This window comes from Mus musculus, chromosome 7 (genome assembly GCF_000001635.26).
Source record: "Mus musculus strain C57BL/6J chromosome 7, GRCm38.p6 C57BL/6J".
NCBI lineage: Eukaryota > Metazoa > Chordata > Mammalia > Rodentia > Muridae > Mus > Mus musculus.
In genome coordinates this window covers 97649401-97673765 of record NC_000073.6, presented here as the reverse complement: position 1 = coordinate 97673765, position 24365 = coordinate 97649401, and the positions used below count along the sequence as shown (strand labels likewise).

General features: G+C 39.4%; 1 protein-coding gene and 1 long non-coding RNA gene across 3 annotated transcripts in view; one reads left to right on the top strand and one right to left on the bottom strand.

Moving 5' to 3' along the window:
* The window catches only part of Rsf1os2 (remodeling and spacing factor 1, opposite strand 2), a 46612-nt gene extending 22856 nt beyond the window's left edge, over positions 1-23756 (top strand). Inside the window, exon 3 of the long non-coding RNA NR_154552.1 lies at positions 23368-23756. This is a non-coding gene — a long non-coding RNA (remodeling and spacing factor 1, opposite strand 2). The remainder of the gene's footprint in view (positions 1-23367) is intronic.
* Positions 1-24365, bottom strand: part of Rsf1 (remodeling and spacing factor 1) — a 112913-nt gene that overhangs the window by 19017 nt on the left and 69531 nt on the right. Inside the window, exons 5-9 of one of the 2 annotated variants that reach the window (NM_001081267.2) lie at positions 20559-20713; positions 11185-12953; positions 9000-9206; positions 3893-3997; positions 2884-2963 (exon numbers count right to left, since the gene is read on the bottom strand). In NM_001081267.2, the coding sequence (NP_001074736.1) occupies positions 2884-2963; positions 3893-3997; positions 9000-9206; positions 11185-12953; positions 20559-20713 (2316 nt within the window). Of the gene's footprint in view, positions 1-2883; positions 2964-3892; positions 3998-8999; positions 9207-9259; positions 10189-11184; positions 12954-20558; positions 20714-24365 lie in introns of those variants that run through there. The other variant, XM_011241735.3, reaches the window with a different exon arrangement.

The window sequence follows — 24365 nt, the reverse complement described above, 5'->3', positions numbered from 1 at the left end:
TGTGCTATGAACTCCTGGCTCTGATAACAAGAATCTTATAATTAGGCGGTGAAGATATTACATTTATGAAAATGATAAAATAACTTTGATTAAAACTTTGTAAGATTTCAGATAGTAATAAAATTATAATTTCATAGTACTTAGGAGGCTGTTACCAATACTAAAGTATAGTAGTGGTAGAGAGATGGCTCAGAGGTTAGAAACACTGACTGCTCTTTCAGAGGTCCTGAGTTCAATCCCCAGCAAACACATAGTGGCTCACAACCATCTGTAACGGGATATGATGCCCTCTTTTGGTGTGTCTGAAGACAGATACAGGGTATTCATATACATAAAATAAATAAGTTTTTTAAAAAAGATTTATTTATTACTATATCTAAGTACACTGTAGCTATCTTCAGATGCACCAGAAGAGGACGTCAGATCTTATTACGGATGGTTGGGAGCCACCATGTGGTTGCTGGGATTTGAACTCAGGATCTTCGGAAGAGCAGTTGGTGCTCTTAACCACTGAGCCATCTCTCCAGCCCATAAGTCTTTTATTTTTTCTTTTTTAAAAGAAAAAGATATAAGTAATTAATAATGACCAAGACAATCAGAATATATTTCATGGTTTGAACAGTCTCTGATATTAAGTATATGGGATATACATCTCTTCTTTTTTTTTTTTTTTTTTTTTTTTTAAGATTGTAAGTACACTGTAGCTGTTTCAGACACACCAGAAGAGGGCGTCAGATCTCATTATGGATGGTTGTGAGCCACCATGTGGTTACTGGGATTTGAACTCAGGACCTTCAGAAGAGCAGTCAGTGCTCTTAACCGCTGAGCCATCTCTCCAGCCCCCATACATCTCTTCTTACAATAATCACATTCATTGAAAACTAATTTTCTCCTTTAAACCTTGAAATTGCTTTCATTTGTCTACTATTTCTCTTCTTAATTCAACTGAAGAGATATTTGCTCATGTTCATCATGGACAGATTTATACCAAGCTTTGAAATCCGTAGATAACATAAGTTATGGTTTTTGCCCTCATAATTAGTTATCAACTGACTATAGACCATTTCTAACTCTACTAGAAACATGAAATGGTATAATTCCATCTAAACAGAGAAATCATGGCTTTAAATGGATTCGCTGTTGTACAGAATCTGCAAGGGAGACATGATTGCCCATCGCAGTCTTGTTAGTAACCTTTTGGCAGGATGCTGTCCACCCAATCTTACTACCTGGATGAATGATACTGCAAATCTTATCATTACTAACAACTCCACTCTTTCAAAAATTTCAGTTTTACACATCCTATTGTCTGACTCCACTAACTCAATTTCCAAGTTACTCTACTTTATATACTAATTGCTACGGTTTTTGTACTCTAGTCGAACGTCCGCTTACTCAGGTCCCTATTGAGTACTAAACCTGACTAGCCCTGTCACCTGGCTGACACGACACAGTCCTTCACAGTAAATACTCCTTTGCATACACTTTCAAACTCCTTGTCTCTTATTCTCCTTCCCATTGTTCTAACCTGGAAAATCCAATCCCTAATTAAATTCAACTCACTGCTAAGCATAGCACTAGTAAATGTAGTTTGGAAGAACAGATTTTTGAATTCCTAAACTATCTCTGATACCACTAGGTGTCATTAACATTAACATACTACAAAATAGAGGTTTCTAAACCAGCAGATTCCACAAAGCCACACTGCAGATCTGTAGACACTTGCTAGATAGTCACTACTCATTGTCAGAATCCTCTTTTCTACAGACTGCACAGCCATTTAAGGTAGAAAAAGTATATGCTTTCTCAAATTGAACACACTGCCTTATATGAAACAGGCACTCGAAAAATGTTGCTTAAATGCTGGATACAAAGGAGAAAACAATGGGATTAGGGAATGGGTGCTCTTGTACTCTTAAGATGGATGAGAGCCAGAGGGATCATTTCAGAGACTACATGAAGCCAACTCTACTCTTCCATTACAAGGGTTGCCCTACTTCCAGACTTCCCTTTGCAACATTCCAATTCTCATTCATTCCTCTGACTTACAGGGCACATTTTTTGAAATGAAGAGCATACCTTTTATGACTCTACCACTACCTACAGAGAATACCTGGAATTCCCTAGACAGGTATACAAAGCTGTTTGCAATCTTGACTTCCTCTGCTTTCCTGGAGTTCTGTCCCATCATTTTTCTACAGTTTTCCATTCTCCCCTTGCTCATGGGATCTCTGAACATCAACTGGAACTGTGTCTTCTATGTCTACCTGCACAAACCCAATTTTTCTCTCTCTCTCCTTCTCTCCCTCTCCCTCCCTCTCTCTCTTTCTCTCAGGCAAATGCACACCCCCCCACAAATGGGTCTCTATTATCTATGTCTGCATTCTCTAGTAGAGTATGAGTTCAATGCAAACAGACTTATTTATTAATTCTGTTGAGCATGTAGTAGATTTGAAGGAATGTTTAGAAATGGAATGATCAAAGAAAGTACAAATGAACATAAACATTGTATTCTGAATCCCTAGTAAATCTTAGGCTCTACGAAGCTACTTTAACTGTTTTAGTCTACACTGCAGTGGCATAATGAAAACAGTATATTTTAATGGATTATGACACAGTTCAGCAATTCAGTTAAGCACACAAAAACTGTTCTAGTAAAGTTTGTTTACTTTATTGGATACGAAACGTGACTATCACGTAGTTTTCCTACACTATGAGATGATGTTATAGTGTTTGTGGTAAGCAGTGCACGAGCAGCAGCAGGTCAGAGTTACCTGCGGTAGTTTGCCAGTCTTTGATTTAGATGGATGTGTTCATCTAAAACTACAAGAAAATGGTACTGCCAAGTTCCCAAGGAGAACACGGAGGCATATATCAATTTACCTTCGCTCTGCACGCTCTTTCTTCTTTAAGGCGACGTCCAAATCTTGCAGCTGTTCTTCTAACTTTTCACACAGTAGTTTCTGACAGAGCAATATATACGTGTTATTCTTCATACCAGAATACAACCATACCTCACATGTTTAATATTAAGCGTAAGGCTATGAAGCCATAAGCTGAAAATGACTACATGGTGAATGAATATTGAACACACTTTGTTTTAAAAGGTGCTCCAGGATTCACTTAACAGATGATAAGCAGGGCACTTTTATATGAAAGCATGCCAGCCAAACAAACCATTACAAAGAACAAACAAAAAAGGGCATACTCTGCCTACCCTGCTTTCACAGGTCAAAACTGTATTCTGTTCATTACTATTCAAAGCAAGGCTATCCTAAAAGCAAAGGGCTATCATATATTTTAATATATATGACATATATGTAAAATAAAACATGTTAATATAAAAAATACATACAGCTACACAGAGAAACCCTGTCTCAAAACAAAACAAAACAATGCTACATAGTAATCGGATCAAAACAGTGTAAAAGATATCATAGATTAAGCTATGATGAGCTAAAGACAGAAACTTCAGAGAAAAAGGCCTAAAACCATTATGTTGAAAACTGAGGTTAGACTTGTGAAACATGCAGTTAACAGAAATTTACTGTTCTTTAGTTTTACAAGCAAGTATGAATCTATACAGAATGCACTGATATTTCTTCCAGTGCTACCACAAAAAGGGATACATTCATGAAAAAGGATCTTTTAAGAAAGGAGTAAACTACAGAACTCTGTGTGTGTGTGTGTGTGTATCCAAAGTTTGTGCTATTTATATTTATTGCAAATTTGAGTAGCAAAAAAGATGGTCCTACAAAAGCCAGATGTTTTAGACAAGACAAGACACTAACAGAAGGCAGGCCCCAGGCAAGAGGTACACACTACTGGCAAATACAGCTAATGTAGTGAATATAAAAAAGAGGGCTAGAAACAGTTAGGCTGGGGGTCGTACATGTTGGCAAGGAGGGCAGAACCATTCTCCATCAGGGATAATCATCAGCGGAGGGCGGAGGCAGGCAGTATGGTATCCACTGTCGCAAGAATCACACAGAAGAATCTGAAATAAAGCACAGTAATATCAACATCTGCATTCTGTTAAAATAATGGCATTTCGAGGCTGGTGAGATGGCTCAGCGGTTAAGAGCACTGACTGCTCTTCCGAAGGTCCTGAGTTCAAATTCCAGCTCACAACCATCTGTAATGAGATCTGACACCCTCTTCTAGAGCATCTGAAGACAGCTACAGTGTACTTACATATAATAAATAAATAAATCTTAAAAAAAATAATGACATTTCTTCCTTTCTTTTCTGGTTAGGCTGGTAGTTGCTACATAGACCAGGTTGGCCTTAAACTATCAGCACTATTCCTGTCTCAGCCTCCAGAGTGCTCAGTTTGAGAAGACACCAATTCTGGTGAAGTCAGTATTTCAGTATTTCTTAGTATACTACCATGAACTGTATGGTATCTATATAAAGCCAATGAAATAGCTCTGATAATTAGGGATGTGAAAAACATTTAAAAATTGAGCCAGGTGTGGGGGCTCAAACCTTTAATCCCAACATTAGGGAGGCAGAAGCAGGCAGATCTCAGAGTCTGAGACCAGTGTGGTATACAGGGTGAGTTCCAGGACATCCAAGGCTACAGAGAAACACTGTCTCACAAAAACACAAACAAAGATTTTAAAAGTTAAAAGCTACTCCCTCTGACATCCTAAGAAAATATTTTAATACAGAAATAGTGAAATAATAAGTGCTTTCTGAATTGAAATCAATTTCTAGTTTGCCACAGGTGATCTTACATTCTTTATAACAGAATTTTAAATTCAAGTATCATAAAAGTATGCTAACACATATAGAATAAAGTATTTCCATTTTAATTGCATTTCAGTTAGCTACAAATAAGAAACACAGTTCCTTTTATTCTGTAAATTCAAATAAGAAATTGACATATATAAAAGAACTAGAAGTGTCTGAGCCATCCTGCTCAAAAGGTACGTACCACCCTGCGCCCAAAAAGGTTAAAATCTTACCCACCTCTGCCAAAACTAAAAACTTAGCATCAACACATTAGGATTCATAAGACCTTTCCCCAAAACTAATGTTGTTTTTGTGACTATGGATCCAAGGAAGCTACACTGCAGCTCCTTTGCTTATGTTTCCCTATACTCACCCTCTGGGGTTAACACATGTTTAGCTCCCCCCACTTCTTTTCCTGTGACTTTGTCAGTTTTGGAATATCAGAAGTTAAGCATTTTATAAACAACTCTGAAAATAGGCTTATGTCTCTAAATGGTTAAGCTGTGGTTTGTGTTTAAGAGAAGAACAGTCGATTATTCTGTGCTATCAAGTCAGTGTCCTGTCACTGTGAAGAGACACTGTGACCAAGGGAATTCTCATAAAGGAAAGCATTTAATCGGGGCTGACTTACAGTTTCAGAGGCTTAGTACATTATCATCATGGCAGACAGCATAGCAGCATGCAGGCAGGCATGGTGTTGGAGACAGAGCTGAGAGTTCTATGTCCTAATCTGCAGGCAGCAGTAAGGCAGAGACTGGGCCTGGTGTGGACTTCTGAAACCTCAAAACCCTCCCCAGGCCCCACCAAGTGACACACTTACTCCAACAAGGCCACACCTTTTAATACTTATAATCCTTTAAATAGTTCCATTCTCTGCGTTCAAATGCATGATGTTATGCTATGGGGGCCATTCTTCTTTTTAAAAAGTATTTATTTAAGAGAGATGGCTCAGAGGTTAAGAGCACTGGCTGTTCTAGAGGTCCTGAGTTCAATTCCCAGAAACCACATGGTGGCTCACAACCATCTATAATGAGATCTGGTGCTCTCTTTTAACCTACAGGCATGCACGCAGGCAGAATTCTGTATACATAATAAATAAATCTAAAAAGAAATATTTGTTTATGTGCTTATGTATATATGTAGCATTTGTGTGTAGTAACAGCGAAGGTCAAGAGAAGGCATGAGATCCCCTGGAACTGAAAGTATAGTGGCTTATGGACTGCCATGTGGGTGCTGGGACCTGAACCCAGGTCCTCTGGAAGACCAGAAGCTGTTCTTAACTGCTGAGCCATCTCTTCAGTACCCCAGACATAGCATGATTCTTCTTTCTTTTCCTTTTCCTTTTTTTGAGACTGGGTCTTACTATGCCCCTCTGGCTGTTCTGAAACTATGTAAATCTGGCTTTTAACTCAGAGCTGCACCTGCCTCTGCCTCCCAAGGACTAATCCTGGGATTAAAGGTGTGCGTAAGCAGCTGCCTCAGGTTTTATGGGAGCCATTCTTATTAAAAGCACCACACAAGGGATAGGTGATATTAGTACAGATTATTAGTAGTAATATTAACTTTTATCACTTAAAGCAGTAGCTACTTATTGTTTTACTTGGAAGTTGCACTGTTTTTACTTTCTATACTTCTACCTTCAAAATAAGTCACACTGAGCCATGTGACTAATGCCTGGAGTCCACCTACCAGGGAAGTGAGGAAAGGAAGATCAGACTTCGGGACCAGCATGGGCTATACTGTGAAACTCTTCTGAAAAAAGACAAAAACAAAACAAAGGAGCTGGGAATGTAGTTCCATGGTAGATGTGTGGCCAGAATGCACTTGAGTCACCAGGAACACACAAATAAATGAACACCAGCACAAACCAGAACCAAGGAATAACAAACCCAGCCAATATTCAAGGGGAGGGGCTCAAGTTTTCTAGGACTAGGAGTATCACAGAATTTAGGGGTATAAATAAAAAAATCACCATAGCAATTAATAAATTCATAGGTATTTTAACACAAGATATAATGAAGTTATGTGAATGTCTCTCCTTCACATAACCTGCCCGCTAATGGAGCAGCTCTCATCCCTTTGCTTCAACTGCAACGACTGAAGCATTGCTTGTAATTCCCTCTCTCCCTCAAACCCGCTACTGCAGTTCTTCTACAAAGAAATCTTTACTCAATTACTTCTATTAATATGAACTAATGAGTGTTTCTTCTTCTTTGAATTATCATTAAAATCTATTGTTTAATTTGTTGGAGCAGTTTCAGCCATGGATACATGAGCCCTTTCCACTTCCTCCTGTGTCCCTAGGGCTTGTCTGTATCAGATTCTTTGTTTTGAAAGCATTTTGTTACTCTCTAGCAGGCACACAGTGCTTTAGATGTACTTATACTTTCCCTGCTGGGACTGAGAATTTTTAATAAAGTGAAGAAGTCCTGGTCCCTTTATTCCAGATGGATTTGGAAAACAAGGTCTGGGAAGTCTGAGAACTTACTGTAATGGCCTGTCACTAATATTAAGTTCTCACAGAGAGAACGTATTAGTAACTGTGTATGCGTGTACACACACACACACACATAAACACACACACATACATACATACATAAATACACACACACACACACACCTGTATTTCTACCTATATTAAAATGAATTTACTGTGATTCCTCCATCTCTACTCCAGCAACACAGAGTTCAGTCTACCATTGGTCTTGATAAAAGAAATGGCCTGGCTCCATTTATCTATGCTCTCTATTTATTTGTTCAACTCTGGTATACACCGTCTTTCTGAATTTCTACCCCATTCCATGAAGGACAGAGTTAAGGCTGGAAAACTACCTTCTTGCTCTGTATAATAGTCACCACTTGATCCCAACTATCATTAATGGTGTCAAGATTGGCATATGTGGACCAAGCCAGGTTCCCAATTTCAATTGTCACATTATTTCTACAGAAAAATGTAACCTAAATTTCAAATTAAGAGAATTAAAAATGAGCCAGGCGTGGTGGCGCATGCCTTTAATCCCAGCACTAGGGAGGCAGAGGCAGGCGGATTTCTGAGTTCGAGGCCAGCCTGGTCTACAAAGTGAGCTCCAGGACAGCCAGGGCTATACAGAGAAACCCTGTCTCGAAAAAGAAAAAAAAAAGAAAAAGAAAAAGAAAAAAGATAATTAAAAATAATCTTTACAATTTCATTTACTTCTAAAAGGAAGACTTGTCTTACACTGCAAAAAATCTCAAATTCCACTAAATAATTATCACTACATAAGAATTTCCAAGTCTCAGACAACAACTCATTGCTTTTAACTAAAACACCTAGCACAGACAAGAGCTCTAGATTTACTGAGTTGACTACTTTTCTGTTCATCAAGAATAAAGACCATATATCTTACTAATACAATAGAGGTTTATCATTGCTTCTAATTTTGGTTTTGGGTTATCTTCAAGTGTGGGGCATAAGAAACCCACCAGATTATAGATCTTCAACTTCTAACATCATTCTCTTTGCCATGGTAAGTAGAAAGAGGATTTCCCAACTACTTAGAGTGACAAATGAAAATCCTGTGGATGTCCTTCCTGTCACTTTTGCTCACTCCACTTATTTCCTCACACTTGTTTTGTCCCCAAAGTTTGTTTTAAAGCCATTCTGTTGGGTTAGTGGGGAGGAAATGGTATGACGAACACAAGCATTGCTGATTCTACAGCACGGTCTCACATCTTCAAGTATCCTCAACATGAAAGCCTTAACTTTCATAGCCTGGCTCATTATGAGAGTTGTGGCGGTTTTAAGGAAATGTCCCTTCTCATTCTCAAGAACTGGAATATTTGGTCCCCAGTAAGTGGGTGTTTGGGGAGGGTTAGCAAGTGTGATCTTGCTCAAGCAAAGTATGTATGGGCTCTGAGCTTTCAAAAGACTTAGGATGTCCACAGTGTTTGCTCTCCATCCCCGGCTTGTGGATTAGGATGGAGCTCGAAGATGATTCTCTAGCCAATTATCTCCATGCTCTCCTTCTGCCATCAACTCTAATCCTCTGGAGCCACAGCAGCACCCAAACTCTTCTAAGTTGCCTTGGTCACAGTGCTTTATCACAGTAATAGTCAACTGTAACTACCCCCTTCAGGCCAGCCACGGCCAACAGTGAAACCCTGTCTTTAAAAAACAAAAACAAAAATGAAAATACAACAACAACAACCTAGGAGCAGAAGTTCACTCCAAATAACCACAGTATAGCCATCAGATAAGCACTGCTCTCTTAGCAGGTACGTACTAGTTCTGGATGGTTCGGAAGGCCACACTTTTTGCAAGGTTCATCGTCATCTGGAAGGACCGCTTCTTCACCTTCCTTTCCTTCCTCCTCTTCCAAGGCTGCAGAGGATTTGTCACTCTCGGATCCTTCACTTTCGTCATTGCTGGAGTATTTCCACCTGCCTCGTGTCCGAGAGCCAGTCCATCGAACTTTGCCTTTGGGTTTTACCTTAAATAATTAAAAATGAGATAATTGGACATAAGAATTTTTCTTATATTTTCCAGACTACATATCCCTTGGAGAATATTTAGCTATAAGGAAAGAAAAGATGAAATTGTTATAGTTTTGTCAACAGTTCTATCTACTAAGTTTTGGGATGTGTTCTCATTATTCTTTCCTGTATGTGTGTGTATGTTGGGGGGGGGGGGTCCTTAAAAATGACCAAATAGCTGTACTGATTTTATCCACACATTGAGGTGGTTGTTTCCCATTTTTTCACTTTCACAATGTATCCTCATAGATGTTAATATTTGCATCCATTTTTGTGGTTAGGATAAATTCCTTGAACAGGATTCTGGGTCAAAGGCCATGAACACTTACAGGCTATCAATAGCAGGAAGATATATTGACGTGCTTATTTTTCAAACATAAAGTTCTAAATTATAAACAAAAACTGTAAAGCAAGTCAGAGATGCGTTTAGATGCCTGTGATCCGGAGATGAAGCTGACACACCACTTTATTATCTAGTTCAGTCTTTCCTATGTCACTGCATTACTCTGCTACAGGCCTCTAGGAAAGAACAAATAATTCCAACATAAGAAAAAAAGGGTTTCAAAAGAATTCGAAATTCCATTTTTCAGGGAACAAAGGATAAATGACAATGAATAATAATGTGGCCAATAAAATGAAGAAGGAGTACTTTCAACAGCAAACTCCCACAGAGTAGTCTTAGTGTTGATTTTGGTAAAAATTAAAAGGGTCATAGAAAAGAAAATTCCTGCTTATAAAACAAATGATTAAAATAAAAAAAAGTGGGCACTTGTGTACACTGGTAATGGGTGGTACAGTAACGGGGTGTCTGAAGGGCAATGTGACAATGACTATTAATTTTACAATACACATGCCCCTTGACCCAGTAATTCCAATTCCAGGAGTCTATTCTAAAGAAATACTCACTTATGTCCAAAAGGATCTTCAATGCAGCATTGCCTGTAATAGTGAAAAATGGGAAACAACCTAAATGTCAATTAATAAGGGAGTAATTAAATAAACTGAGGTATATCCACACTATAAAATACTATGTGGCCACAAATAAATATAGAGACAATACTATTAAGTGGAAAAACTCACAGAAAAAAAATAAACAGATTTGATCCAATTATTTTTAAAATGTAATGAATATTTATAAACATGAATGCTTGGAAAAAGGCATGAAACAATGTATCACAAAACTGTTAATATGGGCAGTTTCATGTTAGCATCCTACAGGCTCCTTATTAGTGTGATAGCTAATATATATATTAGAGGGTATTCTTAGAACTACTTGCAATAGAAAAAGAATCACTGTATGGTTTGAAATTTAATATGTGGGTATAATTATTGAAAAGAGAGGAAGATTTATTATTGTCTTTGAATGGCTATTTCAACACAAAGCTGTAAACAATTTTGATCTAAATTAGTTTTCTAATTAAAATTGAGAACACAGGCTTACAAGATGGCTCATCAATACAATGTTTACCACACAAGCACGAGGACTGGGTTCTGGAAGCCCAGAGCTCACATAAAAAGCCACACATGGCAGTGCACTCCTGTAACCCTGGGGGTGGCAGTAGGCAGGTGGATTGCTGAAGCTCACAGGCAGCTAGCTGAGCTGAACCCTTGAGCTTCAAGTTGTTTCACAAATAAAGGGTTGAGCGATAAAGAAGCTACCCAGTGTACATACACACAGTCCACATATACACATACTTAAATCACATACATACACATGCACAAAAATTAATTAAAAACAATGGCCAGCAAGATAGCTCAGTGGGTAAAAGCACTTGCTGCCAAGCCTGGTGACTGAATTTGATCCCTGTGATCCACATGGTGGAAAGAGAGAAGACACTTGCAAGCCCTTCTCTGATCTCCACATACACATGTCAAACAGAGACTAGTAAAGTTATTTAAAATTTTTTTCCATTAAAAAGTCAGTGGAAGTTTTACCTTGCTTGCTTTAGAATTTGTATCCTTCTCTGCTTTCTTCAAGTGATCCTTCTTGTCTGCTGTTTGCAAAGATGCCGGCTCCCCTTCCACTCCATCTTCTCCGTCAGCTCTTCTCTTATCGGCTTTCTGGACTCTGATCTCAGCGACTTTTGCTGTGGGTCTAGATATTCTTGGAGACCTTCTTAAAGTTCGACCCACACTTGCTTTCTCTTCTTCCTTGCCCGCCTTCTCTTCCTTGCTTTCTGAGTCTACAGTTTGTGGGGGGCAATCTGGCTTCTTCTTCCGACTTGATATCCTAATTGTCAACTTGATGCCTTCCTTCTTCCTTTCAGAGGTGATCTCAGTGTTTTCTGAAGCAGTACTGTTTCTTTCAGAAACTAACTTATATTTAAATTTGTTTTTCTGCACAGAGCCCTTTGTTTCAGAAGTATCCTCCATGCCAGAGGTCTGGGCATTGTCCAGTTTGGCCACTTCCTCCCTCGAGGACTCAGAATCCTCTTTTAGAATTTCTGGGCTTGCATTTTCAAGGGACTGACTTTCACTCGAACCTCTACTACAGTCTACATCCTTTTTTTCTGAGGTCTGTTTCTCCTTGGCCCCAGCCATCGAGAGTGGGAGAGGAGTTTCAGCCACTTCACAAGGACCTGACTTTTCTGACTCTAGAGCACCCCTTACAACTTCTTCTGGTATTGGACTCAATTTTTGGATGTCCTTATCAATGGAGGTCTTCTTGGCTTTCTCCACCCTTTCCAGGCATTCTATGCCTGGGGTGTGGTTCTCACTCTTACTTCTGGGGGCCTTCTCTTCAACTTTCGTACTGCAGGGTTCTGTGGCAGACAAAGTGGGTTTTAAAGAGAGATCCGTGGCTTTCTCAGAAGGTTCGAGAGGCATGTCCATGTTCAGAAGCCCAGGCTCCTCTAACCTTGCTTTCTGACTGAGGCTCTCTATGTCAGGTACAGAGCTGTCTATACCCTTCCCTAGAGGGGCCTCTTTCTCAAGCTCACTTGTCTTTGTGCTGGTTATGACAGAATTTAAGCACTCCGTACCATTTCCCTCCATGCAGGCATTTCCATCCTTAGCAGGGATGCTAGCACTATCTTCTTTTGTATCACAAAGCTGTATTTCCATTTGTTCTGTCTTAAAATTTGGAATTACCTTGTCATCATTAATCTCTCCATTCACAAGTTGTTTCCCTTCATGACTCAAAGCACTGATGGTAGAGACCCGTTTACAAGTCTCTTCCTCTTGTTTTATGTCATCTTTCAAAACTTCTTTAGTTGGAGTAGCTGACTTACACAAAGGTCCTTTGACTGGACTGTCAAAATCATCACTCAGCTTAATTTCACGTTTCTTCAGTGGTATCTTGGCTTGCTGATCATTTTTAAGCTTCTCTGTTTCCTCAGTAGATTTCTCTATGATGTCTTGAGATTTGATGTTGCTACCAAAGTCGGCTCGCTCAGGCTCCTGCGAGCCCAGCCGCTCCAAGCTGCCTTTGAGATCTTTTGGGTCCGCTCTGCATTCCTTTGCTTCTACTTTAATGGGTTTGACATTTTCCTTGAAAGAATCACTTTCCTCTCTGATAATCTTTTTTTCCTCAGTTTCTGGCAAAGGCTTTTCTAGCTTTACAATGACTGGCAGTTTCGCAAGCTCCTTTTCATCTGCTTTCTCAGTTTTCACAGCTGGTTCTTCTAGAGCGCTGGCTGCAGAACACTTCCCAGAATCCACTGACCGCTCATCAGCTCCTGTCTTTTCATTTTCTTTTGATGCTTCTAAAACCAGAACAAAAGTTTATATGAACACAAGTTTCTAGGTTAAAAAAAAACTTAGACGATGCAATAATTATTTCAATTTCAATATGAAGCCTGTTGTAACTGGATATTTTGATTTAAAAAACCTGACAATAAAAAGAGAAATTATGAGTCACAATTTCTAGATGTTAAAATATAGACTCAGGTGACTGCTTTCTACTTTTAGTGTCGGTGTTCTGGATGGAATGCAGATATTTATACAGTTGAAGTAATGTACCCCAACTCAAGGACTTTCTCAAAAATATGAACCAGAAATGCTTCATAAAACAGTTCTCAAAAGCCAAATTGTTTTGATAAAGTGAGAACCATTCTTGAATACAAGTCACTGAGTTTCCAGGTCACCAAGGTAACAAAAACACTGTAGTGGAAAAATGAGATGAGACTAAGAAAATGCCCATCTGCCTATGCCCATGGGCAGTCACTGCGGGTGCTTTCAGGGTTGGTTTCTTTATCTTTAATTGTATATGTTTTCCACAAAGTTGGAGTCATATTGACCTATCTTTCAGTGAAACATTAGCACTTTTTTTTCTGATGGTCAACTAGGGACAGAGCCCTGGGCATTGAGCAAGCCAGGTAAGGGTCTGCTTCTGGCCTTATCTACAGTTGTAAACTGTCAGAGTATCTGCTCTAGCTGACAGTTATTAGTATATAGCATGTATATTTATTATACATGTATTATATTACACATAAGGCCTACAAGAAGTGGCAGAAGCAAGCTCTCAATGATAGCTAATATAATAATCATATTATTGTCAAAACCTATTAAGTCCAATTAAAATTTGCTCCATTTAAGTTTCAACTCTAATGCTCTATAAAAATGAATAATATCTTGTGTTTATTACATATTGCTATATGTGTGTTTTTAGCAGCAGTTACTAGGAGGGATCCTAATTATTTATTCTAACTTTCATTTGTCCAACTAGTCTAAGAATTATTCCTGTGATAGAATCATAGATTATTTACTTACAAGACATTCAAAACACCTGATAATCTAATTGAATAAACTGCGATGGCAGAAAATTGTAGTCCAAATGCAAAAAAAAAAAAAAATCCCACTAACAATTTATAAGATATTTATTTTTTATTGTTTTTAATTATGTATGTGTACAGCTGCACATGTAGGCCAGAGGTATCAAATTCCTTTCAGCTACAGTTAGGGGCAGTTAAGAGCTGCCTGAACTGGATGCAGGAGACCATCCATCCTCAGGTCTTCTACAAGATAGGTGTCTGTTCTCAGTCCCTGAGTCAACTCGTGCCTCACATCAGTCTCATCTAAAGATATGTATGTGAGTAAGTAAGAAAGTGAGATCCATGCAAGATTTGACAGTTTTAACAGACACTGTGCAAGTGTGCCAAAGAATTATTCAGTGTTCTTAAGCCAATATTTACAATACCAGATAAAACTAAAACTATCAAAACATAAAGGACTATAGATATGTACCAATGATTCAGAGTAGTTCAATGGTTCTAACTGCTGAAGCTAGCTTAGTTGGTATCGTGCACAGAATTGTGGATTTGAGCCCCCAAACCATGCACATCATAAAGTGATGATGGCACATGCCTGTAATCCCAGCACAGAGAAGAGATTGCAGGAGCATCAGAAGTACTAGATTATTCTCAAGTGATACAGTAGGGGCTACATGAGACTCTGTCTCCAAAGTAAAATTGAGCTATCCAAAAAAGTATACAATTAATCTAAGAAGGTAAAATTCAAAAGTAAGTTCTGTATCTGTAGTAAAAGACAGATGTGCACCCAGCTGCACTAACAGTATAAACAAGTACCACTCAGTAACAAATACTTCTGTTTATACCTAGAACTTCATTCTTGAAAGAAGAACACATTGGAAAAAAAATGGTTAGAATAGAATGTTAAGTACAAAAATAAGACATAGAACTCTATCACATAATTCCAGTAAATAAGTACAACAGTATCAATGGCTACAATAAAGACCAGAAAGAACTAGATCGTAAGAGCAACAGTGATGGTTTTTTGGTCACAAAGTAATTACTGGTGTTTATTTTATTTTATGCTTTATCCTTATCAGGTTTTCTATAGTAAACATGTAATATCTTTTATAATCAAGTAAGTTAGAAGAAATGCCATTTTAGGGTGGCCAACTGGTTTTTCAGGATAAAGGGGTTTCCTGAAATGCAATGTACTAAACTCAATCTTGTACATTCATATCAAGATACCACTGCATTAAAACTGACCTGTAATTAAATGACAACAATTAGCCCTACAATGCTGCTACTTGGAAGTCTCTCGTTTTATACATCAGCTGAGTAAAGGGCGCTGAACATTTTCCAAATGGAGCTTAAAAAGCAAATTAGAGGAGAGCACTACAAACCAGATCTGTTCAAAAACATCCCTCTAGATTCAGATAAGTCTGCAATCATCCAGTCAACATATACTCAAAATTATTAACAAACAGGCCCATTACATCTTCTATAAGCAGAGTTCTATACTGCAGACAGCTGTATATCAGGACAAAAGGAAGCAACACTGGGAAGAGAAGATGACTCTGTAGCAAAGGTATTTGATTACAAGTCTTATGACCTTTTCAAACCCCAAACCCACAAGGTAGACAGAACCAACTCCTGCAAGCTGTCCTCTGATTTCCACACCTGTACATTGGTGTACAAACCCTAAATAAATGTAACAATAATAAAAGAAGGTGTTGTGAAGATGAGGTAAAACTGAAGCTCAGCAGAGAACTGGCTGCTCTTCCAGAAAACCAGAGTTGGATTCCTAGCACCCACATAGCAGGTTAAAGCCAATTATCTGTAATTCTAGTTTCAGGGTATCCAATGCCCTTTTCTGACAGCCATGTAGGTGGTGCACAGACAGACAAACACACAGGCAAAATGCTCATACTCAAAAATTTTTTTTAATTTTTAAATAATAATAAAAGACTGGGGCCAGTAGTAGAAAATGGAAGTATATAAAAATTTAAAAGGAAGACCCAACAAGATAGCTCAGTGATAAAGGCTTGATCCTTGGAACCCACACAATGGTAGAAGGATGAAATGTACAAACACACACACACACACACACACACACACAGAGCCAACTTAGTGGTAGAATGCTCAGCCAACATGCAAACAAACAAACAAACAAGAAGGAAAAGAATCCTACTAGTCGAGCTGAGTGCCTAGCATGTCCCAGCCAACACCCATTCATCACAGACTCTTTTCACTATACATCTATATAAATTTATAGATTAAAATTTATCTATATGTAAGTTTCAGTATTATCTGCAGTTTCTGATACCCACTTGGGTTCCTGAAAACTTATTTATCTAATAAAGATTAGGCAATTTAACATATACAAATTATTTTAGAACAAAATAGGCTCAGATATGCCAGGCGTGGTGGCACACGCCTTTAATCCCAGCACTTGGGAGGCAGAGGCAGGCGGATTTCTGAGTTCAAGGCCAGCCTGGTCTACAAAGTGAGTTCCAGGACAGCCAGGGCTACACAGAGAAACCCTGTCTCAAAGGGAAAAAAAAAAAAGGCACCACCAGCTACAAGTCACTATCACCCCCACAACTACAATCAAGGGGACAATGAGCAAGCACTCGTTCCACAAGTGCTTCTGTAGGTCGCTCCTCCCCTTGGACGCGGAGGGACAACATAGGCGGTTTTGAGTAATACACTAGCAAGTTTTACTTTACTGAGGAATGTCGACAGATGGCTTAAAGAAAGAAACCTTTAAAGATAAACATTTTCTTGCCAGAATAAGAGACACAAAAGAGTTCCTTTGTTTTTTTTATTGTTTTTGCAGTGTGAGAGGCTGAACCTGGAACCAGGCTTAACACATGCACACAGCCACAGGATTAAAAAAAAAAAAAACACTAAAGAAATAATGTGTTTTTACTTTTAAACTACACAACGAACTGTCCATCTAAATCAGTGTCAAGAGGCCCAGAAAGATGGCTCAGCAGGTAAAAGCATTTGCTGTGCCGGCCTGATGGCCTGAATTCCAAAGCCGCAGAACTTGTGTAAAGGTAGAGAGAACCAACTCTTCAAGGTTGTCCTTTGACCTCCACTTTACAATGTGGCACTTTACAATGTTCCCCCAAGAAGAGGAACTTTTTAAATTTTAGTTTTTAATCTTGGGAGAACAGACAGGGTGTAGGGAGTGTGTGCTTCTAAGTACAAATGCTGGCAGGGACCAGAGGCATTGGACCCAGAGGCTGGACTCACAGGTGGCTGTGAGCTACCTAACCTTGGTGTTGGGAACCTGCAAAGCTCTTCTGGAACATCAATATATGCTCTTAATCACCGATCCATGCCCAGGCCCAGAACTATGTAACCATAAGGAAATGGGAGAAAATCAAAATAAGAAAACATGACTTTGCGTGTATGAGTGTTTTGCTAGCATGTATGGAAGTGTACCACAAGCATGCTCCGTGCCTAGGCCAGAAGAGGGCATTAGACCACTACACTAGATGACAGACAATTATGAGCCACCATGTGCCAGTCGGGAACCAAACCCTGGTCCTCTGCAACACTATCAAGTGCTTTTGAAATGCCTTAAAAAAAAAAAAAAAATCGAATCTAAAGTTTCCCAGCTCCTTTTAACTGCCTCCTAAATGTCTATTTTGCAGCGTGGTGGTGGTAGCACTAGCAGAGGCAGACACCTTTAATCCCAGCACTCAGGAGGCTAAGGCAGGTGGATCTCTGAGTTCAAGGCCAGCCTGGTCTACAGAGTGGGTTCTAGGACAGCCAGGGCTACACAGAAAGAAAACAAAAAAAGAAAAGAAAAAATGTTTTGCCCATTTCATATTCTCTATAGCTTTTACTTTTATGTGTATGAGTGTCTCCTCTGCACAGACATAGATCTACGCACTATGTAACCAGCCTGGTGTTCTCAGAAGTGAGACGATGGTACTACTATCCTGGCACTGAAGTCAGAGATGGTTGTGAGCCACTGTGCTCAGAAGAGAAGCCAATGCTCATAGCCACTCAGCTATCCTTCCAACCCCTTTATTTCATCTATTTTACTTTTTACTCTTTTCTTTTTTTCAGTCAACATGTAGCCCTGGCCGGCCTCCAATTCACCAAGACCCACCTGCTTCTGCCTCCCAGGTGCTGAGATCAAGGTGCGCCCCACCCATATTTGGCCCCTTTGACTTTCTTATTGTGGGAGGAAATAGAAATAAGCAAGCATGGCCCATTGGACTTGCAAACTTTATATGCCCCAGTACAGGGGAACGCCAGGGCCAAAAAGTGGGAGTGGGTGGGTAGGGGAGTGGGGGTGGGGAGTATATTGGGGACTTTTTGGATAGCATTGGAAATGTAAATGAGGAAAATACCTAATTCAAAAAATTAATTCAAAAAAAAAAAGAAATAAGCAAGCACAGAATGAATGAATGACCAAACTGAATAACTGCATGAACAAATAGCATTATGCTTTATACCAGAACTAATCCTTAGAGAATACTACTAAAAGAAACATAGCAAATAAAAGAAAAATAGAAAATAACAAACCCCTCTAGAATACGAGGGTGTACATTAAAATTTTTGTACCTTACCAAAGCAACCCAAATGTATATTACATATGAAAAGGTATCTTACAAGTAAAGCCACCACCAATATTTGAAATCATATGAAGAATGGTCAAAGGAGCGTAATAACTAGGATTTAATGAAGGAAATGTTTAACAAGCAGAAATATCGTTTCAATATAAAAGGCTTAATTGTTTTCAAACAACATTTCCTACATGTAGGGGTTGTCTGATGGATACTTTCCTCAAAGCATCAAAGTGAATAAAGAACATAATGAAAAACAAAAAATACAAGCTTCCAGTGGATGAAAACATGGCAGGGGAGGCAAATTCCTTCCTATAATTAAAAATAAAAAATATTAACTAACAATGTCAGCTTAGCTGGGAAGCTTAGCTCAGTTCAGAATGGGTCTGATGGCAAACCCAAGTCTGTTCTCCAAAACCTACATTAAAAAAACAAAAGAAGGCAGTTACCCTGGGGACCTTGGATCACATCACTAAGAATGGGGCTATGGCCTGCAAGCCTTTCTGCCACCCTGGCCTCCTGCTCGCCGAGGCTCTGGGCACCGAGCGAGCGCTGCAGCTGTCCACTCGCTGTGCACCTACATCTGCTTTGCTGTCGGTACATAAATTCACAGAGAAACTCCAATGGATAACAACAGAGGATGGTATTGGAACAGTGGGAATCGGTAATTTTGCACAGGAAAATGGTGATGTTGTTTACTGTACTCTGCCTGAAGTTGGGATAAAATTGAAAAAACAAGAGGAGTTTGGTACTTTGGAGAGTGTGAAGGCGGCCAGTGAACTCTCCTCTCCTTTGTCAGGAGAGGTAACTGAAGTCAGTGAAGCCATTGCCGAAGACCCAGGGCTCGTCAACAAATCCTGTTAGGAAGGCGGTTGATCAGGATGACACTGAGCGGACCCTTCTGAGCTGGATGAATGATGAGTGAAGAAGCATATGAGGAATACGTGAAGTCCACTGAGGGGCTCCTTAGGAATGCAGCCTGAGGCTAATCTGCCCCACCCCTGATTTCACGTGCTCAGGTGTGCATGAGCACTAGGAGCGAGCACTAGAATTAGCTGAGTTCTCCACACGACAGTGCACATCTTTAATCCCAGCACTTGGGAGCTAGAGGCAGAGATCTGCGTGAGTTCAAGGCCAGCCGGGTCTATAGTCAGGGCTACACAGAAACACTGTCTTGAAAAACAAACAAACAAACAAACAAAAAACCAGTAACAAGCAGTCAGGCATGAGGACATAATGTGGTTTTTCTATGTAGCCTTAGCTACCCTGGAACTCGCTCTATAGACTAGACTGGCCTCAAATTCAGAGCTCATAGATTTGCCTGCCTCTGCTTCCTGAGCACTGGGATTAAAGGGGTGTGCTACCACTGCCTGGCCGATTATGCATAAGAGAAAGGAAATCATCAGACATATACTAATATAGATACTTGAAAACTGTACACGAAGTGAAATAAGGGAAAGTATTTCTTTGATTCTTCTGATATGAGGTTCTTGTAATCAAATCACTAAAGACAGAAATCAGATTCCAGGGCTGCAGCTGGAGAAAACACTTAGTGTTTAGCACGTTCACAAATTTAGTGGGGAGAACAATGTACATAAATGCACCGAAAGCAACAGGCCCACAAAGCTACAAATGTTTAAAGTTGTCAGATCTGTGACCCATCTTTTTGGGTCAATAAACATCTTAGCATTCTGTCACGGCTTTGGTTTGATTCAGGCTGGCCTAGAACTCAGCACATCATGCTGCCTCTGCCTCCCAAGTGTTGAAAGCATAGAAGAGTGGCACCATGCCTAACAAGGTTCTCAAATTGGTAAGACACTACATTAATAATCTGAACATATTTGATTTATACTTTTGAAAATGCCAGAAAGAACAAGCATTTTTTTGCTTCTTTGTTTCCTTTTGAAATAGTTTTATATAGGAAGGCTCTCAATTTTTCAAATTGAGATAATTCAGGATTATATAGTTGGGTGGAGGAGTAGAAAATAGAAGAGATTACAAAACAAAGCAAAAGAAAACACACAAAAAAAACCTTGTTTAGGTGTTTCTTCATCTTTCTTAGTCTCCTCATCCTCTAGGGTGGGGCTTTCCCGAGAAGAATCTTCCTGTTGGCTCGAGTTTTTCAATAGGACAGGATCAATTTGTGCTTTCAGGAGTGCAAGAGTCTCAGCCAACTCGTTTCGATTTCTAAACAAGGGAAAAAATAAGACAGCATAAAAATCTTTCTGAGTCTAGTAAACTTTGTGAACAGCACCTACTAGAAATTAAAATCAGAGGGGAACAACACAGTAAAGAACATGGCCTGGGAGTGGTCCTAACAAAATTCTAAAACTAAGTACTTATGAAAGACACACAGTAAAATGTACTGTTCATCAAACACAGTTTTATTTTCCTTACTGAATAGAGTAGCAATGCAAAACACTCTGGATAGAAACAAGGGTAGGTACATTAAACAAGCCAAAGGGTGACCACTACTAATGTATTTACATATTATGGTTAACAATTCCGGTGTTCCTGTGTGGTATGTCAGGTGGCTTTTGGGATGTACCTGTCTGTCCCTGTGCGAGCTTCTGCATGCATGCTGGCCTCTGAACTCAGACCCTGACCCTTAGAGAGGAAGCATGGACCCACTCTGCCATTATTCAGACTCTGTTCCTGTGTAGCCTGTAGATATAGTCTGTAAATAACGTCACACATAATTTCTGATAACTTATTGTGTTAAGATAGTGCATGTTGTGCTGTCAAGAAGAAAAGGTATTACTATCTCCACCCACCATATGTTAGGAATTAATATTATTCTTGTTTGTGTGCTATCAATAACTATTCTTTTTTCTTTTCTTTCTTTCTCTCTCTCTCTCTCTCTCTCTCTCTCTCTCTCTCTCTCTCTTTCTTTCTTTTCCTTTTTTCCCTTTTTTGGTTTTTGCGAGACAGGGTTTTTCTGTGTAACCCTGGCTGGTCAGGACAGCCTAGAATACGAACTTGGTTGAGATCCAGGCTAGAGAGAAAAATCCTTAAAAACAGTAAGTAGACAGCGCCTGAGGACCAACACCTGAAGCTGTGGTCTTTGGCCTCCATAGGCACACACACTCATTAAGCAACCACCAACAGACACACACACAAAACTTCTACCATGATGAACAAGTTTGACCTTAGAAATCGGATTCCATAAACAGACATTTATTTTGTTATAAATGCATACAACTCTAAGGCCCCTGGAATGTGTATAACAACATGTTTGCAATTATTAACAGCTCCACCTCTATTGTCTGGATCACGGTGGTTCAGGATCCTTTTGACTATCTCATAATGGGTCAATGCATGAATAACTGGAATTTCATTCGGTATTGATGTTAAAAACATTTATATTCACTTCTTCTAGCTTACTATAAGAGCCTCACATTGTATGCTTTAGCGTGTATAATGAAATCTTTGGTGGAGAGAAGCTGGAGATGGCTCAGTGATTAATGGCACTGGCTGCTCTTCTAGAGGACCTAGGTTAGATTCCCTGTACCTACATGGTAGCTCACAACTGTCTGTAAGTCCAGTTCCAGAGAAGTTAATACCCTTCACCCCATTTTTTGCTTCTATGAGCACTAGGCATAAATGTGGTATATTGACAAACATGCAGGCAAAACACATCATATGCTCAAAATAATTTTTAGAATTTTTAAAAGATTTTTTTCCTTAATATTCAGAATCCTCAATGCTGATCATTACCACCACTCCATACACACACAACTGTGGCTTTAACTGCTGTGTTGCAAGCACTGGTAACAGCACAGAGGTTACGGCTACACTCAGGCTCCTCCCATTCATTTAAGTCTTAGAGACAGGGTCTCGTGGATTCAGGTTGGCCTCAAACACTGTGAAGCCCAGGATGACCCTGAACTTGCGACCTTCCTGCTTCTATCTCTAAAGTATTAGAATTATAGGCGTGGGTCGCCATGCTCTGAGTTTAAGAAACCCCTTTTGGAAACTTTCCACACCCATGAATCTGTTAGTTGCTATTAATGTGGTAAGAGAAAGTGTATTTTCCTAAGCTGGGGATGAAACAGTGAAGTTACTTTAGAGTAGAGGACATGGATTGAATTGAGATTTTGTAGGGAATTTCACCTGGAATAAGTAAGCAGAATCATTGTCAGTGAATATAAAACGTTGTAGTCATCACCCAGTTCGGTTTACCATGAGCATGAACTACTGTTTAGGAAAATATTTGTTTAAAAAAAATGAGAAAAGATGTCTTTATTGATCTTTGCACTTCTGTTAGCTTAAGAGTAGGCTCGCACAGCAGTAAGGCCATGAACTCTGGCCATCACTGCTGGCTTCACCTCTATGCACATGCCAGCAGGGCTGACTTGGCCTGGTGATATTCTCATCAGCAAGGCAGGGACAATTCATCAAGAACTCCTACACCCATGATCAGATCTGTAATCATTTAAAGTCTTCAGAAGTTAACTCTTGGTCTTTCCTTCCGTTTCTGCAATCAGCCTGTCAATGTTCACCATTCCCTCCAGCTCTCCCGTAGCGAGGACAGGTCCTTCCTTAGTTCCTGAGAAGCACCGCTCGGAGTGGCAGGAGGGGACTGGAAGGGATGGATCCTGCTTTCCATACCTTCGTTTTGAGCTTTCTGCATCACTTTTCTGCTTTTAACTAACTCCTCTCCGTCATGGATCAGCAGAGACCTTTGACAGATCATACTTGTCCCCTGCTGGACATACTGTCATCCCAAAACCACAGTGTTTGGAAAGGTGCTGTACCAATGTCCAGCTTCTCTTATAACCTAACCTTCTGTGCCACTAAACATAAATATTTCTTCTTTCTTGTATTCCTTTTCCTCACAGGTGTCTGTGGGCCTTTCTGACTCAACAATATTAAGTCCCACAACAAGAACGAAACGCACTGAGTAAAGCAGGTGGGCATGCACCTGTCCTGGGACACACGGGCTGCACAGCCGCTGTGCTCTCTCTCCTCTGTGTGGGCGTCACTATGCTGGGCGATGCAGGCGTGTGAAGAAGAGGCCTCCTCGGTAGAGGGCACCAGGACAGTGTCTGTCCCTCCTTGGGATGCTGAATACACTCTATGTTGAATGCCTGTGTTTTCTGTCAGTACCAGTTCATGCCAGATCAAGGTGGACTTTTCCATTTGAAGCAACATGTTGTTAATACTTTTATATTATTTTCTATTTTAGATTTTATACAATACAAGAAATAAAAGACCAAATATCAAATTGATCTCCCTGGGAAAGAAAAATTGTCACTAGTGGAAATCAACTAATGTTAAAATGGTAACTACTTATCAAGTATGGGAATGCACATAATATGTATAAATTTAATATGAACTTTATTGCCTTGGCTGTCCTAGAACTAGCTCTGTAGACCAAGTTGGCCTCAAACTCTGTCTCCACAGTTCTGAGATTAAAGACATGTGCCAACCACCACCAAGCGAAAGTATAAAATTTAACTGTTTATTAAAATTTCAGATTAGGTGCTCTTTCAGAGTCTGATATGGTAATGTATCAACTTTACAGAAAAATAGAAGATTCAACTATTTGTAAATAATTTATTTTTCACAAAGATGTTATTTCCTTCTCATTACATTAGTTTGTCCTCTAACAAAAGTGTGTGGACACTTAATTACCGCTTTTTCTTATTACACAGTTCTGTATGGAACACATGCCTCTACCTACCCATGTGGTATTTTCTAGAGTTATACTGGATTCTGAGACGTATATTGTACAAGTTATTCACTAAATGTTCTTTTTTTTTTTTTTTTTTCTTTTTTTGAGACAGGGTTTCTCTATGTAGCCCTGGCTGTTCTCAAACTCAGAAATCTTCCTGCC